General features: G+C 38.0%; 1 protein-coding gene across 7 annotated transcripts in view; it reads right to left on the reverse strand.

The window, feature by feature from the left end:
- Positions 1-25,476, reverse strand: part of pcdh15b (protocadherin-related 15b) — a 314,610-nt gene that overhangs the window by 62,450 nt on the left and 226,684 nt on the right. For all 7 annotated transcript variants that reach the window (XM_088634838.1, XM_088634837.1, XM_088634840.1 and 4 more), the window contains 4 exons: positions 17,253-17,346; positions 9,824-9,952; positions 2,774-3,079; positions 997-1,221 (listed from right to left, as the gene is read on the reverse strand). In XM_088634838.1, the coding sequence (XP_088490964.1) occupies positions 997-1,221; positions 2,774-3,079; positions 9,824-9,952; positions 17,253-17,346 (754 nt within the window). The remainder of the gene's footprint in view (positions 1-996; positions 1,222-2,773; positions 3,080-9,823; positions 9,953-17,252; positions 17,347-25,476) is intronic.

Raw genomic sequence — 25,476 nt, forward strand, 5'->3', positions numbered from 1 at the left:
AATCAACTGGCTAATTTAAATCTGATTATTGAAAATAACAGCACAATAAATAGGTTGATACAATTAATTTTACCACAAATCGACTATTCTTCAAAACAAATAAAACCTAATTATTTAAATGATATTTATTTCAATTAATTTATATTTAAATGATAGATATTAAAATATGATAAAACAAAATCAATATCTGATCTTATCTTAATATGTTAGGCATTCTTTGTAGTTAATATTTCCACATTAAAAAGTACCGGGAACTGTACAAGTTTGTAACTACAACTAAATATAATAAATCTCCCAGACTGAAGACTTATTTATCAGTGTGGAGACATAGAAAAGACCTTTATTTGTACTGGAAGATTAGGAAACTTGATGCCACAAACAAGTCTTCATTTTTCAGAATGGGAAAACCACATGAATCAATTTGACAGAAAAAGCGTAGCCAGGTAATGATATATTAAGCCTCAACTTCAAACAAACCCCACATTCATTTCTGATAATGTGCTGTCCATGTCAAAAACACACTGTAGCATCTATCCCACTGTAACCAAGCAGGTTATCTTAGTTAACACAGAGCTTAGTATGAGATGAGACTCGTTTTTCCTCAACTTCTATCTGTTGATTAATCTTATGTTACATTATAAATCAGACACAGAAAATACTGACGAAACAGAGCAATCACAAAACGAATGACTCAATCACATACTGTATAAAACAGCACTGCATTAATGTAATACAGTATCAATCAGTCAGTCTGCCTTTTGTGCAGACTGAAAAATATGGAATTGGAGAGGTGCAATTATCTTTAAGGGCAAGGGTTATTTCACAATATGCAATATTTCAAGCTTTCAGAAAACAAAAATGTAAACATACATATTAAGGGATCTTGAACAGCACCACCATGAGTTTTCATCTTAAAGATAGATTCTATAAAAAGCAATAGTGAAAAAGACCACAACAGTGGCGACAGAAGACTCAAACTGAGAGCTTCATTCTTACCGATATTTTCACAGTCACTGTAGCAAGTCCAGGTGGCATACTTCCTCCACTTCCCAAGGCCTCCACTATAAATGTGTAGGATGCCCCTGATGTGGAAAGAGTTTCAAAATCCAAAACCTGCAACACTGATAACTCCCCTGTCAAAGGATTGACAGAAAACAACTGTCTGGCCTCTTGCGTTCTTATGCGGTACGTGACATTGGAGTCAAGATCTGCATCTTTTGCCTTGGTGAAAAAAAAAAAAACATTGTGAAAAGAACTTAGAGAAAAACAATTTAAATTGAAAAATAAAATCTCTTGATATCCAGTTGATGATCTAAAGGGGAATCTGTTTCTTACTAGTTTTGAAAGCCCATATACAGTACAATCTCCCTTAGCAAGCTGGAAGTACAGAGAACACCCAAGTCCACTTTAAAAAAAGAAAAAAAACAGGAAAGCAGGGAGGGTTATAATGACTGAGAGAACAACAAATCACTAAGGTTAGCTACAGTACATGTGTGTGTGTGATGACTGTGTACTGTATTTCCATATCCCTAATATTAATTAATCATGTACATACTTCAAGGTTTTTATATTATATACTGTACACCTCCATTTGCTGCAGAGTCCGCACTCAGTGAAAGCCCCTAAAGGAAATTGAATAGTGCATTTTCAAAGGAAAGTGACCTGAGTTCTCCATAGGTCAGTACCAGCTCATCAGAGGGAGGCAGTATATAATCCTCTATGTCCATTCACAAAATGAAAACAATCAGGAGAATTCCACATCAGCTATGACCCTCAGGCTGGAAACTAAATCATTCCCTTCTCAAATTAGGAACTGTACTTCTCTGACAATATGAGATAAAACAGAAAGAAGCAATGTGAGTGAAAGTTATCCAGGAGTCAAAGCCTTTCAGGTAAGAGCCTTTGATGGCAGATACACAAGGGAATTGCAAGATATGCGTATAAAACCCCTCAGAGCAGGATGTGATGCTAGAAAATGTATTAATCTCATTGAAATCTTATCCCATCAGAACATTTTACTTGGTATCATCTGGGACTAGCTGTAGTGTGGTAGACTTCAGCTGTCAGCACATGAGATTATTTGTGTGGCTTTGATGACAGTGAGGTGTCTGCATAACATCTCCTGAGTGAGATGTCAGATTGGGCACCTTATTAATTATGTTTTCATTGTTGAGCTGTGTCCTTGATTTTTTCTATTTCTAAAATAGATATCAGCACTCAAAGTGCAAGTTAATTTAATCAATGTATTAGAATATTAGGTCCTACCAACGAATCCCTTTATCTGACATTTCTTCAAGGTGCCCTACACTTAATTTCATAATTACACAGTAGTTTTTTAAACTAATTAGTATATGCATATAAAGTGTAAAATATTTTTCCTGGAATGTATGCCCTAAATTTTTTTAAATATGGTTTAGATATATTACCATATTTTAATTGCAGCAGAACTAGGTTCTCGAGGCGCTGTGAACATATTACCATAATTAATGACACAGAGAAAATAGCTTGCTGTTAAGCACGTACTTTAGCTGTGCAAATTTACCAAACTGAACAATCTTCCCAACTAGTCGGGGTTTCCTGTGCCAATATACTGATAGCTGACATGTCCACCTCATTGTACTAATTGCACACGCTGCACGCTTAGCTCCTCATGAATACATTCATACTTCGAAACCGCTGTACCACCCAAAGCTCTTTTCCTTCACGGACAATAAGGAGACAAGAGGCATTGGAAGAAAACACAATAAACTTGTGGGGCAAAGCCTCCTCTTACCTCCAGCCGCAGAAAGACTGTTCCCGCAGGACTATTTTCTGGTAAACTGACGGTGTATGAGTTCTGGGAAAATACCGGGCTGTTGTCATCAATGTCCAGTACCCTGATAGACAGCGTAATGGTCGTGCGACGAGGATCTACGGCTCCATCCGAGGCCTCCACGATCAGGTCATACTGGCCGCGTGTTTCCCGGTCCAAAGGCACCACAGTGTAAATGCTGCCGTTTGAGTTAATTTTGAAAATGCCATTGAGGTTCACTAAGGTGTAATGAACCTGTCCATTAACCCCCGCATCAGGATCTCTTGCCTGAAAAGAGAGGAAGCCAATTGTCCACGTGACCAAAAAGAAGGCGACCACAACAGCATAGAGGAGTGCTCTTCAGGAGTGTGTGTCTATGTAAGATATGCTCATGTAGGGAACATCACATTCTGTACAATCAAAGAAAGATGCTCTTTTTTAATTTGGTTCAAAATCCTGAAGCAGACAGCTGAAGACGTGCACTCAATGGTCAGAGAAATTTCAGATTGAGAGGCTCAGTCCGATGGACAAACTGTCACATCCTTTTGTGTCCTTTTTACTTCATAGGCCTGGCTAACTTTTATCATTACCTCTATGGTTTTGTTCTGCTTAGGAAAGCATATTATAAAAGTGTTAGGATCCCATGTGAAATGTCAGCTTTGACAAATTAATTCACAAAAAAAGTTAAAACTGTTTTTAAGTAATATAGCAATACTCTTGCTGAGGAAATGCTGATGGTGGGGTCAATAATACTTAATTGATTTTACTGTAGTTTCTGCATAGATGGTAAAATGCCTCGCCAAAACAGTAACAGATCAAAAACCTAATATACAAGTGTCAATATAAATGCCATTTTGCTCCTGAGTCACACTGATAACAGCAACAACGATGAAGGAAATTGTTAGTTTAGCTCCATACTGGACCAACAGTATACAGAAGCTGTATTTTGTTGTATTTCCTTCTCTTCCCGAGGTGACCTCTTGAATTTTAAGCTAAACTTTCTTCAGTACACTTTTTGGTATTTCTTTAACAAAAAAAGAGGATATGATAATGCTAAAAATCTTTAAGAATCCTTTAGGTTTGCGCACAGTTGCTTAAAAGATTCTTATTCTCTCTTGAATATGACACCTTATTAGCATGCAGGTAGAATACTTCAGTGCTGTTCTAGTAGTTTTTGAACTGCAGTCACTATTACTCTTTACTATAATTAAAGATAGTAAATCAGGGAGTACCCACCCCTAGAATTCAGGCATAGCTCTTCAGAGAATCCATCTGGCACTAAGCCAATAATGATCTTAAAACAGATTTTGAAAATATGGTATATAGTTTAAAGAATAATTGGCCTCTATGATGTTTTAGAAGATCATTTCTAATGGCGCTTCACACAAAATAAGACCACTTCACAAAGCCTTATGGAAAGGCTGGGCCCTTGAATTAATCAATTGGCAAAAAAGACAGGAAAAATGCTAAATCAGAGCTCATTATATTAACCTACCAAACGCAGGTAAAAGGGCATGTTTGCTCCTTTACCTTAAATTAATTTAAAAATATTATCTTAAAAGAAGTTACCTTTTGAAAAGTTTTGCCTGTGGTTGCTATAAAAGCAATTAGACATTTTGTGTGGGTGGAAAGCGATCCTATTGTAGGCCACAGAACATTATTAATTGATACCTAAATGCCACTTCTTAAAAATGGAAAGTATAATGTCAAGAGTACATAGAGGATTACAAATTTCATAAAATGTTTACCACATGGTAAAGTGCTTGCAGAAAAAAAATAGGCCTTTGGGGTTTTGGAACTGCAAATAACTAAACATAATAAACATACTAACATAATAAAATACAGATTTTATTAACATAAAATAATAATTAATAATTCCTTGATATTAAATAGCAATTTTCAACTCAAAGGATCTCAAAGAGCATATACTTTATATAGGAATTCCACTTTATCCACCATTGAAATACATATCAGCCACTATGTACTGTACCTGTTGCAATACAATAAGTTAGGTACAGTAGATATGTGAGAAACTGCTTCACCAGTTGAATAAAAGGGACTTTAAGGCAGGCCAGACTATATTATTGATTCTTAGAGCAAAGCTTTCTCTATAATAAAAGACAGGTTAATGTGGCTAATTTTTTTAAGATTGCTTTACCAAGATAAGGGCATTCCTTAGAAAAATAAAATAAAATATGATTAATGGTTGTACCATCACAACAAGTCAAGGAGTGTTTAACAAGGTCTAAATTAAACATAAGACATTCTAATGAAAGCATCTATCTTCTGAAAAAATCAATTAAAAGTTAATTACACGTGTTAATAAGAAAACCACACATACTATTTTTTTTTTTCTACAGGAGTGCGGCAATAAACATTTCTGTTTCAGGATATATAATGATCTTACTTAGAACACAGACAATAAAAAATCAGTGACTTTTAGTTTTTGTCTTCAGTCTGTCTTATAAATAACATAACGTGTATTTCTGAGCTGTTTAAGCAAATGAAATGCTTTGTAGCAGAGAAACTGCCTGCAACAGATTTGCTGATTACTTTAGTAGGGAAAACATGAAAATAAAAAAAAAACATGTTTTCCAGTGAAAAAACATTTAATAGAGCTGACATAAATGCAAGAAGTGTTAATCTAGTTATTGCCTTATTTAAAATAAAAAGGGATATACAGTGCCTTGCGAAAGTATTCGGCCCCCTTGAACTTTTCAACCTTTTGCCACATTTCAGGCTTCAAACATAAAGATATAAATTTTTTATTTTATGTGAAGAATCACCAACAAGTGGGACACAATTGTGAAGTGGAACGAAATCTATTGGATTTTTGAAACTTTTTTAACTAATAAAAAAATGAAAAGTGGGGCGTGCAAAATTATTCGGCCCCTTTACTTTCAGTGCAGCAAACTCACTCCAGAAGTTCAGCGAGGATCTCTGAATGATCCAATGTTGTCCTAAATGACTGATGGTGATAAATAGAATCCACCTGTGTGTAATCAAGTCTCTGTATAAATGCACCTGCTCTGTGATAGTCTCAAGGTTCTGTTGAAAGCGCAGAGAGCATCATGAAGACCAAGGAACACACCAGGCAGGTCCGTAATACTGTTGTGGAGAAGTTTAAAGCCGGATTTGGATACAAAAAGATTTCCCAAGCTTCAAACATCCCAAGGAGCACTGTGCAAGCGATCATCTTGAAATGGAAGGAGTATCAGACCACTGCAAATCTACCAAGACCTGGCCGTCCCTCTAAACTTTCAGCTCAGACAAGGAGAAGACTGATCAGAGATGCAGCCAAGAGGCCCATGATCACTCTGGATGAACTGCAGAGAACTACAGCTGAGGTGGGAGAGTCTGTCCATAGGACAACAATCAGTCTTACACTGCACAAATCTGGCCTTTATGGAAGAGTGGCAAGAAGAAGCCATTTCTCAAAGATATCCATAAAAAGTCTCGTCTAAAGTTTGCCACAAGCCACCTGGGAGACACCCCAAACATGTGGAAGAAGGTGCTCTGGTCAGATGAAACCAAAATCGAACTTTTTGGCCACAATGCAAAACGATATGTTTGGCGTAAAAGCAACACAGCTCATCACCCTCAACACACCATCCCCACTGTCAAACATGGTGGTGGCAGCATCATGGTTTGGGCCTGCTGTTCTTCAGCAGGGACAGGGAAGATGGTTAAAATTGAGGGGAAGATGGATGCAGCCAAATACAGGACCATTCTGGATGAAAACCTGTTGGAGTCTGCAAAAGACCTGAAACTGGGACGGAGATTTATCTTCCAACAAGACAATGATCCCAAACATACAGCAAAATCTACAAAGGAATGGTTCACAAATAAACGTATCCAGGTGTTTGAATGGCCAAGTCAAAGTCCAGACCTGAATCCAATCGAGAATCTGTGGAAAGAGCTGAAAACTGCTGTTCACAAACGCTCTCCATCCAACCTCACTGAGCTCGAGCTGTTTTGCAAGGAAGAATGGGCAAGAATTTCAGTCTCTCGATGTGCAAAACTGATAGAGACATACCCCAAGCGACTTGCAGCTGTAATCGCAGCAAAAGGTGGCTCTACAAAGTATTAACGCAAGGGGGCCGAATAATTTTGCACGCCCCACTTTTCATTTTTTTATTAGTTAAAAAAGTTTCAAAAATCCAATAGATTTCGTTCCACTTCACAATTGTGTCCCACTTGTTGGTGATTCTTCACATAAAATAAAAAATTTATATCTTTATGTTTGAAGCCTGAAATGTGGCAAAAGGTTGAAAAGTTCAAGGGGGCCGAATACTTTCGCAAGGCACTGTATAATTGTATTTGTAGTATACATAGAGATAAGATGTTTTATAAATAATGTGTAACATTCAGTGAATCAGTAATTATGTCAAATAAAATACATAATGAAACTGTACACATACTGTAAATGTAAACGTAAATTTCTCATTGAAGGAATCAAATTCACCTGACAAGATAAAAACTCGTAATTAAAGGATAATTAACAGAAAGACCTGGCAATACTGATTACATGAAAAATGTGCGAAGAGCAAGTTAAAACTCCATAACCGTATATCCCTAAAGAAGAGGTTCAATTACTAGCTTCATTAAGGTATCAATATGCCAATAACACATGAGAACTCTTGTTTTTACTTTAATGGCAGTGATATTCTATTACTCTTGATACTTCCAGTTTTCTAAAGAAGGGCTTTCTAGTCATAATCCCATCATCCTGGAAAATGCAGTAAGTGACAAAATGTTTATGCCTAAATATTCCTAATCCAGATAATATGAGGGTTATATTTATTCACATTATTGTACTTAATATTTAAGTTTACTTACTGGCAGGGATTACACTGACCAGATGCCTCCTACAGTGTGCTATTAGGTTCTGGTACTTCAGAGGGGAATTTCTCTGAAAAGAATTGCTCTAAGTCCTTAAGACCCTTTGGTTTATCTTTTTGAAATGCCTTGTTGAGTTAGAATCACAAATGTTCAACTGGGTTGAGGCTGCCATGCGAGAACATTTATATTATGTGTAGTTAACCATTTGCTTGACAATTTGGATGTTCTGGATTATTGTCATGCTGGAATTTATATTTTCAGCCAAGCTTGTGCTTCCTGGCAGAAAAGTACCAGATTTCTGGCTAAAATGTCCTGGTACATGTTGGAGTTCATAATTTCCCCTATCTTGACAAGGGCTCCATGTCCCATTGATATAAAAGTTCTCAGTTATCCTTAAGATACTGTATATACCAGGGATAATGAAAACCACGTCGTTTTTTGCCCCAGCTGTTCTAAATCACATTCACAACATAATTTCTCAAATCTATATATCTCAGATGAAAACCCTTTTTACACATTTTATCTCATTCATCCTCCTCCACACCATCTCAACCTTTGTAGCTGCCTGTTTGGTATTTGCTCACCCTGCTCATTAGCATCCATACTTTCCATTTTATGGACAGGGTGCTGGCGCACAGCCAGTTGGGTTAAGCCAAATCTCACTATATCTAAATACTCAATGCCCTCAAATATATTATTTCTTGGGTGTTACTGAAAATGTAATGTTGATGATCATGTCAAAAAATTTTCATTTCATCTGAGCATCACACATTGCTCCAATAGTCATTGAAATGATATTTGACATGTCTGAGTTGCCTCATTTTGCGGTTCGCCCTCAGAAGAAGCTTCTTTCTCAGCGCCCAGGTACGAATGCCTCACTCATGCCAGCAACTTCAAATGTTAGATTTCAACCCTTTGTATCCTGAAGATGCCAGTGTGTATTAGAAATCTCTAACTCTTGCCTTTGGATTTAGTTGCCTCCCAATCCAGTTGTTTCATACCCTGTGGTAACAAATACACTTGCATCCTCCTCCTGGCAGGGTTGCAACTTTACCAGCAGCCTTTTAAATAATTTTTTTTCTACTAGAGTAAAAAAAAAAAAGGTAGATTCTTCTTTCAGTGCATTACTTTATAAAATTGTGAAATTGTCAATGACTATTCTTTGGAGTCAGTCTTTGGAGAACTCTCTGAACTTAACTACTGTATGTTATCCACGTTACCTCAATTGTTTACCCCATGAAACAGTAAACCTTCTCAGGCTTCTATATACACTAGATCTGGATACTCCAATGGCACTTCAAAATAGCAGTATGATACTGCAGATTTGTTTTATTGAATTGTATTTAAACGAACACTTATAGATATGAATAAATGTGATCCTCTTGCTTGGACTTTGTCTGATCAGTGCAATCTCTGTACAGTCCTATTATGATAACAGCATTTCATTATTTGATTGTTTTAAGTGAGACACTATCTAATCTGTACAGTAACTCATTCTACTGTATGTTTTTGTTCCTATTTCTTCAAGGCTGTGAATAAAGGGTACTGTATAATACTGCATAATAACAGAGTTGAAGGCATGATGGGTTTAATAAATGAAATGAAATATAAAACTAGAACAGCACAAAGCATAGTACCACACATATTGTACAACAGGAGATGCACTCACGGAGTTTAACCTCAAAAGTAAATACTTACTTGTAATTGCCACCAATTTATTTTGTTATCAGCAGAACAGACGTCTAATGTAAAATAAAAAATAAACAAAACACAAAATGGCAACACAAAGATAACATCAAGGCATCTGGATGCCTTATAGTTTCCCACTGATTGTTCTTCTAACAAACCAAAACCCTATTAATCTAGAACGCTAATTAAAACTCCTCGTTGTTTAACAGAGCTGAACAAAACTGCTCATTATAGAATGCCCCTTAAGGCGACAAATTATTTAAATGACTTTTCTTTAATCGGAAAATTGTAAACAAAAAAACACGGCAGTCAGACCGATGGAGCATATCACGGAGGATCATCTGCTTTCCAAATCTTCCAAGAATTTATTGAAGTCTGGATTAATTTGGTTATTGAGAATGACAAAAAACACAGACCTTTTAATTGTGTGTTACACAGGCAAATCTTCCAGCATGGGCTGGCCCCGTAACATGAGGACATGCAAGGGTTAATTCTTCATACCTTTACTTGGCCTACAAATGCATTTGCCTCTTCTTCCTGGACAGTGAAGTTTTTGGGCAGAAACGGATCAAAGATGGGGTCATTATCATTGACATCGGTGACAACTATGTTCACAGTGGCAGTAGAAGTCTAGAATCAAAAGATCACAAAAACTGGCTGTTAGATTATTGAAAGGTACGTTAAGCAACAGAAAGGTGGGGTGTTGACACAATGGCTGATTTCCAAAGTGCTGTAACTTGATTTGATTACATTTACATTAATTTCAAAATTGCAAAAAAGTTAAGTGTTTTTGCAAAGAATCACAAGCTCAATGAAAGAAGACATACAGTAATAATTTGTAAAAAAAAATAGTAGTTGCAAATTCATATTAAAACAAATGCTTACAAAGTTAATAAATGTGAGCAAATGTACTGTACTTCAAATCAATTTACTAGGCTTTAGAAATTTGTAGTAAAAAGCCAAGTACAGTATACTGACAAATTCGTGTAACCATTTAAATGTTTTAATGTAAATTATGTTAACAGGAAATTAAACAGTTACTGAATTTGCAAGATAATGTATAGAGTGCTGGCTAAAACAAGGTTTGGCTAACACAATTGATAACCACTGGAAACCGTTACAATTTATTACAAAACTAAATACATTGGGCTGAACTTTTTTTAAAGGGATGTGCAAATGCCAGATTATATTTGATTTTTTGTTTTATTTTTAAACAATTTATCCCATTAATAGGATAATACCTTACAACAAATGAAATACAGAGATATTATCTTAAAATGTGTATAAATGTATCAGTTGAAAATGTAAAAATCTTAGCAAAATGAAAATAAATACATTTTGCCCAAATGTACTGTAATTAATGAAGCATATCACCAATACTTAAAGTAAAGTTTTATCCTGTTTGTGGTTGCAGCAATTGTCAAGGTCATTGTGTTTTTTATTGTAATGTCATGAAACCATGTTTTATTATATAGAACAATGAGCATGAGCTATGGGGTAAATTCAAAAGAAGAAACTTTATGCAAACAGACATCGATAAACTCAAGAGCCACACTGTTTTCTCCTCAGGAAATCTACTCTAGTCCTTGAGGCCCTCATGTTATGGAGATGACAACTGTCATGTGTCTGCCAGAGGTTTGGTTCACTTGATATGCACAACTGACAATGTCACTATTCATTTTCATAAATCCAAGATTAGGAGTGCAATTAATTAACCATTTCAGTGCTGATGTTTTCAAATTCAATATTTGAATTATATTTAATATTTATATGTATGGAACAGGTTAATGTGGGAAGTTGTGACACAGACATTGCAAAATTGCAAAGTAAGTGCCTCTCTGCTGAAGAGAAAAAGACACAACGTGTCCTGTTGTAGAGGCCTCTGCAGATGTAGATCCTTTATCTGCTGCAAATCATGTACATCCACATCAGGTGCTGTGTCTTTTTCAGGTATAGAAACTTCTTCAGGTGCAGAGCCTTCTTTAAGCATAGAGCCTTCTTAAGGTGCAGATCCCTTTCCAGGTGCTGAGACTTCTTAGGGTGTACAGCCTTCTATAGCTGCAGAGACCTCTTTTAGCACCTAGTCCTTTTCAGGTGCAGAACCCTCCTCCTCTGCAAAGATTTCAATACAGTATGTGCTGTTCTTCAGGTGCATAGCCTTTTTCACACCTGACCATGGCACCTACAGCTGAAACATCGTGCATTTCACTCCATATCTTATCAGTGTGGGATTATAAACTGTATCTTCAGACATTTATACAGTAGGTACTGTATGTACATAATTAGCTCCCTACTGTATAACTATACTATGATTAGTGAAAAATTACTTAGTGGAATAAATTCAGCTAATAAATTAAAAAAGAAACTAGGGACATACTTCACAATCATTATTTTAAAGATTAATGTATACTAGCTAAAAAAGACTATATGAATTATTGCAATGAAAAGAAACTAATACACAGTGAATAATCAATGTTGAAACAATTGCTTCCTCTGGAAAGACCCTGCAGGCAACATCACAGAAGGCCTGGAAATGGATTCCAAGGAGAACATATGGGCTACAAGACACTCCAGAGGAGGATATTTTAGGGATTCTGGAGTCTTTGTCATTTGGTCTTGACAAGTTTTCAAGCGTAGCATTTCTCTATTGGTATGCCTTCAGGGATCCATTGTGCCATGAAATTTTGGAAAAGTCATGTAAGGATAAAATAAAATATTTCATTATATGATGATATAATTGGCAGCACAGTGGTGCAGTGGGTAGGATTGCTGCCTTGAAGCATTTGGGTTCAATTCTGGTCTTGGGGTTCCATTTGCGTGGAGTTGTATTTGTACGTTCTCCCTGTGTTCGCATGGGGTTCCTCCAGGTGCTCTGGTTTCCTTCCACAGTCTGAAGACAAACTGGTAGGGTAACTGGACCTTGTCTGAGAATGCCTGGCGTTGGGTTGGTGTCCTGTCCAAGGTGTATGCTGGCATAGGCTCATTTTATATTTAAGGGACAGTAAAGGTTGAGAACACTAGTGGAGTTTCTTGCAACTTGAATGTCTCTCCTATAAAACAAGTAGCTTTTGTCTTCAGCATGTAGTTAGCATTCTTGATCTGTCACCAACACCGAATGACAAACAAGGATAAACATTGTTAATTTGGATTTCATCTTATTTGTGGTGGAATGTATTGTATGTGAGTGATACTGCATGTTTTAAGAGCTGGCTTTAAGCATATTATTTAATTGTATAAGTCAAATTGCAAATTACCCGCCACCATGACAGTTTTTAACATACACAGCAGGACTTCCTGATTGATATTTTAAGCAATTTGCTTTTTTGAAGGTGGCTGTCAGCTAGGATTTCAATGTACAAGATTCATCTGTGGCTGAGTGCGCTGGTCCCTGGAAAGGGGAAGGGATTAACTTTCACTATTTCACAAACATTATAGATTCTCTTCCTTTGAAGCCAATTAGGGCTCTTTTTAGCCTGTCGGTATCAAAGCAGAACATTTCATTAAGTCAATGTCTGTCATGCTGAGGGTGATTAATGAGTTTCTCTAATACATCATAAAGAATGATATGTAATTTTTTTTCTTCTTTTAAAAAAGGAAGGTAGGGGGCATATACATTTAATTCCAATTTAATTAAAAAAACATTCAAAATATGTTTTTAAGTTTCTCTCTCCTTTAAAATTGCCATTGTTAAGAGGAACTTCATTAAGGTTATTATCTGTAGTGGAACAAAGCAGAATCTTGTAGAATGGGAAAAAACAGAAGGTTAGTTTGACAATTCACCTTGTATGTAAACTAGTACTACAGTTTCACTTCTTTGGAGAATTGAGGTGAAACACCAAACTTGCAGCAGCTGTTTCCTTGTGCCTCTTTTACAAAGACCTTTTTATTTTGCTGTTCCACAAGTGGCATACACTAACAAAGGATATGAATATACCCAATTTACCACAAACAGGATAATGTGGATATTTGTCATGTCACATTTCAGGAGGATTTAGTATAAATTCTGTCATATCCAAGCACAAGGGTGTTATCTTCAAAAATAGCATCTAAAATAGACTTTAATGGGGGTTCAGATTTTCTATATGATACCTTCAGACAGAGCAGAATCATTTTTTTTCAACAACTTTGCTACATCACTTTGAATTGTTTTCTTACATGCTTCTTTTTCAGTGGATGCTTGGTATGGGATAAAACAATCAAGTTAACAGCGGTGCTTTAAACTTCTAGAAAATGATATGAAATAACAAATAAAGACAGTGGCTACATTATAGCCCATTAATTCTGAAAATGTTCAGTTCTGAGAATATTAAACTCCCTAAGGATTTGCACAGGTTTAGTGCAAAAAAAAAGCTAAAACTAAAACTTGTAATCCAAATATTTAGTTCAATTTGTTAATTAAACTCCTAATGAACAAATTCCTACTCATAGGAGGAACAAAATGTACACTATACCTCTGTATTATTCAAAAACTGTAGTTTCCCATCTCAGTAACACAACTCATTTTAAAAGGAAAAAGTAGTGGTGATAGGACAGAACAGACTGAGATTATTTATTGCTTCTGCTGTCTGAATGACATTAACAGGGGGTAAAACATGATATTATAAATTAAATGCTATTAAATGCTAAAACTAAAAAAAGTTTGGATGTTAGTTTATGTTAGCTTTTTTTCCTTCTTGTTATTCCCAAGGGCAGTTGACAGTCGGAGCATAATGGTGGATTACTGTTACTTGGCTCTGTTCACAAAAACATCTTAGATGGGATAAATGCGATGCCATCCATCAACTTTAAGGAGACCTAGTTATATATACCTGCTAAGTCCACTTAATACTCTGCTGTGCTCTGTCAATAGTACGGACCAGTAACATGTGTGGTATGACCTGAATGCTTAATGAGATTATTTCTGAATATAATGTGCAATCATTAAGCACAACTAGATGAATTTTAACAGGGTTTATGCAAAGAGGTATTTATCCAAATTGTGTCATTTCCTGGTGTCAAAATAAGACCAACAACAACAAAAAACAGAAACAGAATTTTTTCATATTTTGATGCATCCATATAATTTCTAAAAATACTAAAAAGGCTTTACTTTAGTGTGAAGATACAGAAAAAAAGGTACTGACTGACTACATTAGTTTTCTGTTTGACTTTAAGAATTACCAATTATTTTGTTTTACATACTTTAAGAATCAGTAATTATTCATCAGTCTAACTCAATGCTATGACCTTGTCACATCTCTGACAGGCCCACCTTCACACATGTCTTTGAAATGTGCACTGTTGAGCCATCTGTCTTTTCACACCGCGAAACCTCACAGCTCCAATAGGAGAGATGATGCATCGAATGGAGGACTGGTGGAGTCCTTCACTGATAACACCGTAAGCGCACAGGTTCCTTGTAAAGCTCACAGGCACCTGCCGAAGTCCAATCAGCCACAGCCGCACATGAGAAAAGTGCATGCTGGGATCACAGTCACTGTCAGCATTGACACAGTCAAACTAGATCTCTGGACAAACCAGGTCAATGTGTTCTGAATGAGTGCTTTTAATGATACAGCTGCTTGGTGTCCCCTGCTTCTCTATTTTCTTAAAAGACAATTTAAAGATATAGCTCTTTTCCCTGAATAATGAATTGATGATGCTATCATGAAAATTATAGCAGTATGCTGCAACTTCTAAGAACTTAGGACCATATTCAGAAAACATGTACTGTTTTCAGGACAGAATGGCTACTTTACTCCCAATGAGAAAGTGAGACAAACAAGCTGAAAGTGTCAGACAAAGGCTTTTAGATTTTAATTTAAGAAAATAAATAAATTAAAATGATTTAAAATGTATATTTTTTCCACCTTTCTTAAAACTTTTATGAGCATGGCCTTTAAGACTTGTGTCTATGTTATGTGAAAATAACTGGCATTTCATACTGAGAAGAATTTAGTGTACTATCATTCTATGCTGGGCTTTCACAGCTGGTATTTCACAGCACAGTATTTCATGTCATGAAGCTCTTAGATTGCACATTTGCAAGCATGATTCAAAAATTGGAAATAAATGAAAACAGGTATCACTATACCTCAAGGCTGGATCTAACCATTTGGCCTGAATACCTTATGTCTCATGTTATGAAGAATGGGGATCCAGTCATGAGGCATAAATGACTTGTATTTTGTGTTTTAAAGCACTCAGAACGTACTTAATGCCTCTAGACCAGAACTATCACAATTATTATCCATGTGGTAGTCCATGTTGTGTGGGACCTAAGCTGTTTTTTATTCAGCCTTTGCAAAGGTTGTATTTTACCTGATTAGAATAAGGTTTCTTAAAAACAGAACTTAAAAGATTGTTTGAAAAGCTTTTATTTGTGATAACTGGCACAAGTGGGAAAAGTGGCGTCATTTATATACTTTTTTTCATTAGTGAAAGAAAGGCAAGTCTTGTACTATGAGGCCATCTACTGTAACTAGGTGGCCCCTTTTTCCCCTAGGGTCTGGTACTTATGGTTACCTTAATGAGTTTTTAATTACACATCACCCCAGATCTGCTAATGAACACTCCTCATATATGATTCTCGCAGTGACTCCTGCTGGGCAGAGGCTGACAAAGATCGAAATGTGAGAATCCCCAGTGCCTGCTCCTGCTGGGGCACATTAATTGGCCTGCGGCACATCAGAACAATCTCAGTCGGCTACGCATGCATCCTCATGTCACCACGGCTATCCTCGGACAGAGGACAGACTGAAGTCATCAAGCCGCGGAAACCCCCTGTACTCTATACTCCATCAAGCTGCTTTAGAATTCAGCCACTGAAAGAGCTTTTCAGTCAAGCCTTCTTTCTGTTCTGTTTAGCATATGCAAAACGTTCCCAGTGCACTGCCCATTCTAAAGCGGGCAAATGTTAAAGGCAAATTTTCCACATGTTTCTGTTCATTTATAAGTGTGCTCAATATTTTGTGAAACCGAAGGCAGTTGGATGAAGCTGCTAAAGGAAGTAAAATGTTAAGATGGACATGAGAGCAGAGGGGTTTTATTGGTACTGTATTCTTTGTTGATTTACTTTCTGTTCCACAAGATACACACACAACACTTTCTCTTCCACCATTTCACCAGAGGAAAACACTCTGACAACATCTCTAATTAAAGTGGGTTATGATTAAATTAAGAGTTTTTATTCAGTTATCAGCACTCAGCAGTAGAGGAAAATTTGTATTCAATTTCAGTAAAGGTCGCACTGTACCCATGTCATTTAAAAATGCAGCATTGCTTCTATTGCAGTCTGTGATGTGACACTATCTTAGACTTGTCATTGGAACAGAATACAAACGTATTTCAAAACATTTACAAATGATACAGTACATTTATTTTTTTAACCCCAATTTCTTTAAAAGCACCTCTAGTACTTACCATAACAGATAAACAAATTAAACCATAATTCCCAAGAGTCATTGGCTAATTTACTCAGTTATTGATATTAAACCAATCACTTCTCCAGAAATTAGCTTTGAATATATTGATATTCTTATACATCAATATTGATCATGTGCATATTACATTTTGTTCTGTAAGTCTCTTAATGGGATAATATACTGTATCTTGTGTTTAAAATCTAAACCTACAGTATAGAGACTCAGTTCCTGAATGGCCGTACCTTTTTTCCACTTGATCTCTCAGTTATAAAGATGGTCTAATGGTGTAATTTAATGCATAATTATAATACTCTATGATAATTGAGACCTAAGAAAATAATTGGGTAATTGTTTAATTGAGAGGGGTAGAAGAAATATGAAAAGGCAAAAGGTTGGAGTTGTTGAACATCTTGTTCTGTCTGAATGTGACCAGTGCGTAAAGATTAATACTCATACTAAGGTACTAGCACAATCAATCAGTATTGTTATACTTCTGACTGTTCTGATCAAATAAACTACAGACTTACCCCATCAGGTCTTCCATCTGATGCTGTAACAATCAGGATATATCGATCTGTGCTCTCTCTGTCCAAGGGCTTACCTAACACCAAAAACCCTGAACTGTGAAAAGCAGAAAAACGAGAGAAAAAAAACAACGATGACAAATTGCATTTGAACATCTGTGATGTGTGAGACATTGTCACTCTTACAGACATAAAAATAATTTGGCATCCAACTGTTTTTTTTTTCTTTTACTTTGATCCTAAGTTTTTCAGAGTGAAAAAAACACTTCAAACTGACATTTTAAAGAATTGCATGCAGAAAAAGAATTTGTACTTTTCAGATAGTGAAGACAATTCATACAGTTACATTTTGACAAAAATATGTCTATTTGGCGATTGATTTCAATTTTAAGATAATTCTTGACCTCATGTTTGCCTTAGGCTAAACCAGTAACTATAAAAGGATAAGGGATTTTTAAAACAAAGCAAAGCTAAAATAAAATGGCTTTAATATAAAATTTTGTTACTGTCAGACCTGTAATGTATTCAGAAGTTTAAGAAAATGTTAAAAAAATTAAATGATTGAAAATAGAAACAAAAACTGCAAACATTTTCAAGATTCGACTTATGGTGTTATGTTTTTTAATCAAGAAAAATGTGAATGTTCTACTCCATTTAAATAAATATAAAAATATCTAATGATTAAAAATTTAGAAACATATTTTATTGTAAAGGAAAGTATTTGTAATCCCAACAAATGGTGTAAATGTCACAGATGCTTTTACCGGTAATTTTAACCTCAGATGTTTTAGATTCTCATATTTTCACAATTCATAATTAAGGTGGAGCTGAACAGTTGAGATGTTGTTGTGTTAGCTGACACTGACTTTGATTCGCCAGGTTACACAACTCAAGTATCCCAATGCTATTGGGGTTGGATGAGCTTGACTCAATGAGGGTTCCTTCCTTGCCTTGCAAAAATAGCCACTGGTGCCTGCAGTTAATTATTTTCTAAGGTACTACACAGCCCACAGAGTTTCATGTGTTGTGAAGGAAGCTATCCCGAATAAAATGGTTGATTGTTTGATTGCGGGTGAGTAGCTCAACAGTATCTGAAGGATAGAGCCTGCAATCCTTGTACTGTCCCATGCTGGTACAGGGGATGTAGCAGGGAGCCGGAAAATAAAATAAAAACTGTTATTCCAAATTGGAAGAAAAAAATATAACTTAATTGAAAACATGATCAGATGTTAGCAACTGTTAAAAACTACTGTATGCTTTACTTGCACCAACAAAAATGCTTTTCATTTCCATTTCCACTACTGCAATTATTTAGCTAACGCAACCAAGAAATAAAATATATGTACAGACCCCCAAACTATTTGGTTTGTCTGTAATAGGCTTTAATGGTATTGGATTCAGCAACCAGAAAACGCCACTCACAACTAGATTTCAAATGCTGCTTTTTCATCTATAAGGGAGTTTTATTATAAAGACAAATTTATGTAGCATTATTAAGTACAGTAAAAAATTATTTCATCTTTTGTAATCGTGTTGCATACAGCATATGGGGAATTTAGAAGGAAAGTGGAGAATGTTTTTTTTTGCTTCAATCTGTTTAATGATGGTTTCCACATTCTAACACACTAACTACATAGATTTTATTTGTATTTATTTGGTAGTGTAAGTAAGTCCATTGATACAGTCCATGTCTTAAAGAGTATACAGCATATGGCAGTTGTAACTTTTTTAATTGCCAGTTTTTGCACGTTTATAATTAGTAATACAGTGAAGAGTAAACAACACCTTTGTCTACATTGTTATATAAAAGAAGAAGAAGAATCACCTTAAATTTATATGACCAGCCTTAGAACTAAAACATAAAAATGTCAATTTAAATCATACTCGATCACATGTGCACAGTAAATGTACTTATTACAAATACTTTTAAAAATGCTAGCTATGGCTTTATAAAATTAATATATTTTCAGAAATTAGAATTTCTAAAACGAAAATAAGTGTTTATGTGTGTGCCAGTATTTAGTTATTCGAGCAAAGCCTTCTAGCATAATATACAAACTGTGTGATGCTTTATTGAATCACTTTAGTCTGTAATATATAAAAATGGCATCAACCAGATAATAGCACTGGGCATGATTTGCATTGCACATCTTTTATAGTGGCTTGCATTTTACCTAACACAGCTCAACATCACTGTTTAAAACTGCTGACTGACTTAATGCAAAAGTTTGAACTTTACTTCCAACTTTCTCATAAACAGGCACATACCAGAGACACTCAGTAACACATGATTTGCCCATTCACCCCTCATTATTTCCTGAAGTGTATTTCTGATAAATTTATGTTGAAATTATCTTTCTTGTTCTCCTATCAAGCTTATTCTGTAAAAGTAGGATAAGGTTGACAGCTAGGGAGCATATCAGTTTAAAACCTGTTGCTACTATGAGTCATAAAATTCACATTTACCATAGCTGTTTCCCAAATTAAAGCATTATTCATTAATTTCATCAGTCTATACCAACCCTTATCCAGGAGGAACTCTGTGTCCTGGTTTTCATTCCAGATGAGCTGTAAATCTCCAGTATTAACTGATAACTTAATTGATCTGCCTTCTTGTCTAGACTTTTATTTTTCACTTCTATTTGAACTGTTTCTTTAGTCAGTCCTGGGTAAATATAAATACCCTATTTCAATAGGTTCCAACAAATTCAGCATACATATCTTTACACAGCCACTACTCAATATTTGCCATTATTTCTGACTAAACAGCTCTTTCTACTTGATCAGTTCATTACACAATTATACTTAAAAATTGGCAATTATAATCATAAAAAATCCCATTTGACCTTTTAAGAGATGAAAGCAAACTTACAAGCACTAAAATCAAATAAACTGTGATTACTAACTCAAATGGAATAAATCCAGAAGGATCAGGGTTAGGAATCACTGGTTTGAACCACCCTTCTCTACAGTATAAGCCGTTGGTGCCCATTCTAAGAATTAAGTTTATTTTTTTGTGAAAAAAATAATTCGAGCTACTGCTCTGCCTTTCATTCCAGCTTTCTAAGGTACTGTACCTCCATGCTGTTTTCTGGGATTTTTTGTGGTTTGCATTTAGCTTTCCAACTGTCAGTCTGTTTTTTCTGCCTTTGTCTTGGACACTTGTTGTATAGCCTCTGTACTACTGTAGTTTTCCTCTGTTGCTTGTGGCATGCACTCCATTATGCACAACAATGACTTTTCTTGCGATTACTCCAACAGAATGCACTTCAGTAATGGGTGAATATGGATACAGAATTCCTATAGTTTATCTCTTCCGAGGGCTGGCTATTCACTTAACATAAGTGCTACCTTTACACTCTTTCAGCCCATTTCAAAAGAACAAGGCAATCAGCTGGGTTGTTCTAGATTTTCACATGGCTTTCTTGACTGAATAAACTCAGCTTCTTAAAGAAGGAGCTTGTTTTTTTTTAAGTTGGGAAAACACATTGTTCAGTGTGGAGGCAGAGCCCTGGATTAAGGGCAACGTGTTGCCTTAGCAGCCACAGCAGCCCTGGCTGATTAAGGACGAGCCGCAGCTTCGGGGGGCTCTTTAAGACACACTGAGCACCTCCTCGGAGGGAAGAGCAGACCCCCATGGGGAGAACCTTCTAGTGACAGTCCCGGAGGGGACTGTGATGCGAGCGTAAGGCCTCTTTTCTTGTCTCCTTTCTCGCCGTGTATTTCTACCGGGACAGGTTGAGTTTCTTTTGTGTTTGGCCTTGCACTCCTTTTCTTCTAGACTGGACCCCATTAGATAGGGTAATGCGCCTGGATACTGCTGTGCCAGGCGGTTCTTTTCCCCCAGGCTGGACCCCCATTAAATAGGGACAGTCCAGCCTGGAAGTCGCTGTGCAAAGCGGCTTATTTGTCTTGTTGATATTGGTTTTTCCCGGTTTTCACTCTCTTCACACCGGTGCCTCTGTCGCTTCAGACTGGGCATCACCGCGGCTCCACCCACTCCCGCAATATTACAATGATCTAGATTTTTTTTATGCATGCTGCTCCATTCTTACATTTCCATTACGATCTTATGGCATCTCCATAGGTTTGTCTACCAATTTATATTTTCAAATATTAGTTTAATTGAACAATTTCAAGAAAAAACACAAATAAACACAATAACCACCCAATGACCAATAAACAAATAACCATCATTCTTATTTACGTACAAGGCTTTAGAAAATAACATAACAGGATGTATGAAGTTTTTTAACTGAGGTATTTGTTTCTATACACCTGAAATTTACAGTACATTTGGTACCTTGTGTTCCCTATGGTGAATAACCTTTAATTTAATTTAAAAAAACAGTGATTTCTTTATTTGGGATTTTTAAAGAAAAACATACACAAATCTGTGAAATGGAATAGGCAATTAGGAAATAAATTGTCATTTTTTATTAGAAAAGAATAAAATATTTTTTAGTCACTTGTTTCCTTTTTATGTTGTTTGTTTTGGGAAAAGTAAACTTCACTAGTGTGTTAATGTTTTATAACACTTTCATTTCTTTCAGTTTGAGACTGTTAATACTGAGCCTTTTGTGTGTATGACTTGTTTGAAGTAACCCTTGGAATCAGTGCTGTCTTATTTAGCTTTCACACATACCAAAGAGAAACAGAAAATGCCTGAGACATGGAGCTTTTGAACATTAATGACTCATCCTACTTTTTCTCCAAAGTTGCAAAGGAACATGCTTCAATAGTCAAGCTCATGTTTATTTCACTGAATTTAACAGGCTAAGTTTGTTAAAAGAGACTGCAGGTACTAGAGCTCTCCTTACCACACTAAAGATAAAGTCAAATTTACACACAATGCTGACAGTAACTTTAGCAAAATAGTTCTAACAAACCTAAAAAAATAGATTACCAATTTATACATTTCTCTTTTCAAACACACACAAATGAAAAACAACCTGGTTCTGTTTCCTATTATGTTAACTTATTTTTTATTACTCATTAATTATTCATTGTATTTGTTATATGACAAGTGACAATTGAAGCTGAGAGCATACATACTGTACAGTAGCCCTGTTATCTCTAGTACATAGTGGTAAAAATCTTTAGGCCAGGACTCCTGTTACAGAAGGTGGTAAAAAGGTGGTAACAACATTGTCACGAATCTCCCTCACGCAGGCAAGCGCTCCCATATTCCCACAAACTCTCCCCGTACCAAACGTGCACGCATCAGTCCTCTACTTAAACCCTCATCAGTCTTTGCTCACGATTGAGATTCTCTCCCGGAGCTTACCTACAACCTACGCCTTCGCCTGACTACTGATTCTCCCCTGGACCTTGACCCTGCTTTTCCGACTACCTCTTTGCCACTCGATTTTGTACCTTCGCCTTTAGAACACTCTCTAGGATCCTGACCTCTGCCTGTCTCTTCAATTACGCCTCCGCCTTCCGAATCCACTCCGACGCCTCTTCTACGCCTTCCCGGACTCCAACCCCTGCCTGTTTACTCCGACTACGCCTACGTCTAGCGCCAACCCTACCAAGGGCACCACATTGGATCCCTATCCACCGCAGTCAGCCCCTGCGTGACAGAATCGTGAGCCAAAGTATGGATACCGCGGGCTCTTTTAATCCCATGGCGCTGCTGTCCCAGCACTCTCAGGCTCTTGACCAGCTCAATGCCAGCATTCAACACCTCGCTAACCTGGTCTCTAGCTCCCCTCCTCAGCCTCTCGTTTCCCACCCTCCCGTAAATCCCACTCAGCCACCACTCTCTCTTGCCTCCTCTTCTCCCCTGCCTCCTCCCACACCGGACCGATTTGATGGCACCCCAAGTATGTGTCAGGCTTACCTGACTCAATGCTGGATGGCTTTCAGCCTTCGTCCGGATTGTTTTCCCACCGACCGCGAACGTATTGCATTTATGGTCGAGTACCTCTCTGGCCAGGCGATGCAGTGGGCTGCAGGTCTTCTCGCCAGGAATGCCCCCGAGACCTCGGATGTAGCACAATTCCAGGCAGCCCTGATGGCCAAATTTGGACAGGTGCAATCTTCCTACTCCACGGCCTCGCGTCTGTCGGCTTTGTCGCAGGGTACCCGCCCCCTCAAGGTATGTGACGGACTTTCGGGTTAGGGCCGCTCAGCTCGCTTGGAATCAAGAAGCCCTCATTCATCATTTCCGTGCTGGCCTTTCCGAGGAACTTAAGGATCGTCTAGCCCAATTCCCTTACCATACGCCGACCCTGGAGAGTTTTGTTCTCTTGGCTACCGAGATTGATGTCCGTCCACAATAACGAAGGACCGAACGTCTCGTGCTCCGTTCGGCTGCCAGCCGCAACGCTCCCGCTTCCACTCTTGCCTTACCTCCCACGCCCTCTTCGTCTACTCTTACTCCTGAGGAATGCACCCCTCTCCGTGCAGGAAACCAAGGCACTGGATACCTACATTCAGGACGCCCTGCAGTCTGGTTTCATCCGCCCGTCCTCATCTCCTGCTTGCGCCAGTTTTTTTTTATTACCAAGAAGGTAATTACCGTGTCGATTACCGCGGTCTGAACGACATTACTGTTAAGAACCGTTATCCTCTGCCTCTCATTCCTGCTGCTGTGGAGTCTCTTCATGGCGCGAAGATTTTTTCCAAACTCGACCTGCGGGGTGCTTACAACCTTATCCGCATTCGAGAGGGGGACGAATGGAAGACGGCTTTTATCACCACTCACGGCCATTATGAATATCGTGTCATGCCTTTTGGTCTTGCCAACGCTCCGGCCGTCTTTCAGAATTTTATGAACGACATCTTCAGGGACATTATTCACCAGTATGCGCTCGTCTATCTGGATGATATATATATTTTTTTTCCAGTAGCCTTCAGGAGCATATTATTCACGTCAGAGAGGTCCTCACCTGTCTTATTAAGAACAGCCTCTATGCCAAACTGGAAAAATGTTCTTTTCATGTTTCCACTGTCCAATTTCTAGGCTACGTCATCTCTCCCCTGGGCACTGTGATGGACCCCTCCAAGACGGCGGCCATTAGGGACTGGCCAAGCAGGTTCAACGCTTTCTTGGATTTTCTAACTTTTGTCGTCGTTTCATTCGTGATTTCAGCTCCGTTGCCACTCCCATCTCTGCGCTCACTCGTAAGGGTCCGACTCTGGGCAAGTGGATCGATGAGGCTGATAGTGCCTTTCTACGCCTGAAACACCTCTTCAATTCAGCTCCCCTCCTTCGTCACCCGGATCCCTCGCTGCCCTTCATTCTGGAGGTCGACGCATCGGCGCATGGCGTGGGAGCAGTCCTGTCGCAGTGCTCTGGGGACAACTCATCTCTCCATCCCTGTGCCTTCTTTTCCAGGCGTCTCTCCCCTGCCGAGGTTAACTACGCTGTGGGAGACAGAGAGCTCTTGGCCATCAAGCTCACCCTGGAAGAATGGAGGCACTGGCTGGAGGGAGCTCAACATCCGTTCACCATTCTCACAGACCATAAGAACCTCTCATATCTCCAGTCTGCTCGGCGCCTCAATTCTCACCAGGCCAGATGGTCCCTATTTTTTACCCATTTTGCCTTTTTCATCACATGCACCCCGGCTCTAAGAATATCAAGGCGGATGCCCTCTCCCGTCTGTTCGATCCACCGGAGCTTGAACTCCCTCCCGAACCCATCATACCCCCTCATCAGATAATTGCGGCGATCCTTCCCAACATCAAGCACATCGTCCGAAATGCCCTCAAGGACCAGCCTGTACCTCCCCCATGCCCTTCGGATAAGCTGTTTGTGACTGATAGGGTCCGTTCCGAGGTTCTCCAGTGGGCTCATGACTCTCGTTTTGCAGGTCAACCTGGCGCACGCCGGACTTTGGAACTTCTCTCTGAGGACTTCTGGTGGCCCTCCTTACGGGCTGATGTTTCGGATTACATGAAAGCCTGTCCCACCTGCGCTCGGATTAAGACGCCCAGTTACCGGAAGGCTGGCTTACTCCAACCTCTCCCAGTACCCACACGGCCTTGGTCCCATATTGCTGTGGATTTCCTCACGGACCTTCCCAGGAGTCTTGGCAACACGTTGATTATGGTCGTTGTTGACAGGGTCTCCAAGGCAGCTCATTTCGTTCCCTGCTCCTCCCTGCCCTCCACTCAACAAATGGCCAATCTCTTTGTACAGCATGTTTTTCGTCTCCACGGGATACCGGAGGACATCGTGTCTGATCGGGGTCCACAGTTTATCTCGCGCTTCTGG

The sequence above is a fragment of the Lepisosteus platostomus genome, chromosome 6 (genome assembly GCF_059453375.1).
Source record: "Lepisosteus platostomus isolate fLepPlt1 chromosome 6, fLepPlt1.hap1, whole genome shotgun sequence".
Lineage (NCBI taxonomy): Eukaryota > Metazoa > Chordata > Actinopteri > Semionotiformes > Lepisosteidae > Lepisosteus > Lepisosteus platostomus.